General features: G+C 59.0%; 1 protein-coding gene across 1 annotated transcript in view; it reads right to left on the bottom strand.

The window, feature by feature from the left end:
- FCN3 (ficolin 3) overlaps positions 1–2223 on the bottom strand; it is a 16284-nt gene extending 14061 nt beyond the window's left edge. Inside the window, exon 1 of the mRNA XM_056826175.1 lies at positions 2118–2223. Within this exon, the coding sequence (XP_056682153.1) occupies positions 2118–2223 (106 nt within the window). The remainder of the gene's footprint in view (positions 1–2117) is intronic.
- Between the last annotated feature and the right edge of the window lie 611 nt (positions 2224–2834).

The following is a 2834-nucleotide window of genomic DNA, read 5'->3' as shown; positions in this document are numbered from 1 at the left end:
TCCCTGGTAGATGTAAGCAGTTTGCAGTCACTGTAGTAAGCAGTTACTTTCCATTTTATAAGCAATTAGGAACTTCAAAGACTATAGATCCTAGTTCTTTTCCTCAGTGTCAGTCCTTTATGTGAGGGTCATTAATCTGGAGGGCACAGCCTTGTCCTTAATGTGAAGGGTTGGGAGAGTGAGGAGAGGAGAGGAGAGGAGAGGAGAGGAGAGGAGAGGAGAGGAGAGGAGAGGAGAGGAGAGGAGAGGAGAGGAGAGGAGAGGAGAGGAGAGGGAGAGAGAGAGGAGAGGAGAGGAGAGGAGGGGAGGGGAGAGGAGGGGGACAGGAGAGGAGGGGAGAGGAGGGGAGGGGAGAGGAGAGGAGGGGAGAGAGGAGAGGAGAGGAGGGGAGAGGAGAGGAGGGGAGAGGAGAGGAGGGAGAGGGGAGGGGAGAGGAGGGGACGGGAGAGGAGGGGAGGGGAGAGGAGGGGAGAGGAGAGGAGGGGAGAGGAGAGGAGGGGAGAGGAGGGGAGAGGAGGGGAGAGGAGAGGAGAGGAGGGGAGGGGAGAGGAGGGGAGAGGGGAGGAGAGGAGAGGAGAGGAGAGGAGGGGAGGGGAGAGGAGGGGACAGGAGAGGAGGGGAGGGGGAGAGGAGAGGAGAGGAGGGGAGAGGAGAGGAGAGGGAGGGAGGAGAGAGGAGGAGGAGAGGAGAGGGAGAGGGAGAGGAGAGGAGGGGAGAGGAGGAGGAGAGGAGGGGAGAGGAGGAGGAGGGAGAGGAGAGGAGGGGAGAGGAGAGGAGAGGAGGGGAGAGGAGAGGAGGGGAGAGGAGAGGAGGGGAGAGGAGGGGAGAGGAGGGAGAGGAGAGGAGAGGAGAGGAGGGGAGAGGAGGGAGAGGAGGGGAGAGGAGAGGAGGGGAGGGGAGAGGAGAGGAGGGGAGAGGAGAGGAGAGGGAGAGGAGGGGAGAGGAGAGGAGGGGAGGAGGAGAGGAGAGGAGGGGAGAGGAGAGGAGAGGGAGGGGAGAGGAGAGGAGAGGAGGGGAGAGGGAGGAGAGAGGGGAGAGGAGAGGAGAGGAGGGGAGAGGAGAGGAGAGGAGGGAGAGGGAGGAGAGGAGGGAGGGGAGAGGAGAGGGAGGGGAGGGGAGGGGAGAGGGGAGGGGAGGGGAGAGGAGGGGAGGGAGGAGGGGGAGAGGAGGGGAGAGGAGGGGAGAGGAGGGGAGAGGAGAGGAGGGAGGGGAGAGGAGAGGAGGGGAGAGGAGAGGAGAGGAGGGGAGAGGAGAGGAGAGGAGGGGAGAGGGGAGGAGAGGAGGGGAGAGGAGGGGAGGGGAGAGGAGAGGAGGGGAGAGGAGAGGAGAGGAGGGGAGAGGAGAGGAGAGGAGGGGAGAGGAGGGGAGAGGAGGGGAGAGGAGAGGAGGGGAGGGGAGAGGAGAGGAGGGGAGAGGAGAGGAGAGGAGGGAGAGAGAGGAGAGGAGGGGAGAGGGGAGGAGAGGAGGGGAGAGGAGGGGAGGGGAGAGGAGAGGAGGGGAGAGGAGAGGAGAGGAGGAGGGGAGAGGAGAGGAGAGGAGGGGAGAGGGGAGGAGAGGAGGGGAGAGGAGAGGAGAGGAGAGGGGAGGGGAGGGGAGGGGAGGGGAGGGGAGGGGAGGGGAGAGGAGAGGAGGGGAGAGGAGAGGAGAGGAGGGGAGAGGAGGGGAGAGGAGAGGAGGGGAGAGGAGGGGAGAGGAGGGGAGAGGAGGGGAGAGGAGAGGAGAGGAGGGGAGAGGGAGGAGGGGGAGAGGAGAGGAGAGGAGGGAGAGGAGGGGAGAGGAGAGAGAGGAGGGGAGAGGAGGGGAGAGGAGAGGAGAGGAGGGGAGAGGGGAGGAGAGGAGGGGAGAGGGGAGGAGGGAAGGGGAGAGGAGAGGAGGGGAAGGAGAGGAGAGGAGGGGAGAGGGGAGAGGAGAGGAGAGGAGGGGAGAGGAGAGGAGAGGAGGGGAGAGGAGGGGAGAGGAGAGGAGGGGAGAGGAGAGGAGAGGAGAGGAGGGGAGAGGGGAGAGGAGGGAGGGGAGAGGAGGGGAGGGGGAGAGGAGAGGAGGGGAGAGGAGAGGAGGAGGGGAGAGGAGAGGAGAGGAGGGGAGGGGAGGGGAGGGAGATGGGAAAAGATTCCTACTTTTGAGATCCAGTCCAGCTGAGATGATGCCCACATCTGTTGGCTCTCTAGGATTCCCCAAGTTGACCATCCTATCTTCTGCAGAGCGATAACTTAGTTTCCTCATCGCCTACTGAATTCCTTCGATTCCTTTTTCTTTTCTTATTGCTAAAACCAGCACTTCTATACAATATTAAATAATGCTGGTGATAATGGGCATCCCTGCTTCCCTCACTATCTTATTGGGAAGGCTTCTAGCTTATCCCTATTACAGATAGTACTTGCTCGGGGCTTTAAATAACTACTACCGATCATTTTAAGGAAAACTCCATTTATTCCTATGCTCTCTGGTATTTTTATTTTATTTTATTTTATTTTTTAAACCCTTACCTTCCATCTTGGAATCAATACTGTGTATTGGTTCCAAGGCAGAGGGGTGGTCAGGGCTAGGCAATGGGGGTCAAGTGACTTGCCCAGGGTCACACAGCTAGGAAGTGTCTGAGGTCAGATTTTAACCCAGGACCTCCCATCTCTAGGCCTGGCTCTCAATCCACTGAGCTACCCAGCTGCCCCTCTCTGGTCTTTTTAATAGGAAGGAGTTGTACTCTGTCAAAAGCTTTTTTCTGCGTCTATTCAGATCATCATGCAATTTCTGTTAGTCATATGGACAATTATGCTAATCATTTTACTAATATTGAATCAGTCCTGCATTTCTGGTAGAAATCCCACCTGGTCAAA

The sequence above is a fragment of the Monodelphis domestica genome, chromosome 4, assembly GCF_027887165.1.
Source record: "Monodelphis domestica isolate mMonDom1 chromosome 4, mMonDom1.pri, whole genome shotgun sequence".
NCBI lineage: Eukaryota > Metazoa > Chordata > Mammalia > Didelphimorphia > Didelphidae > Monodelphis > Monodelphis domestica.
The sequence above is the reverse complement of the archived record's forward strand: the minus strand, read 5'-3'. Positions and strand labels throughout refer to the sequence as shown.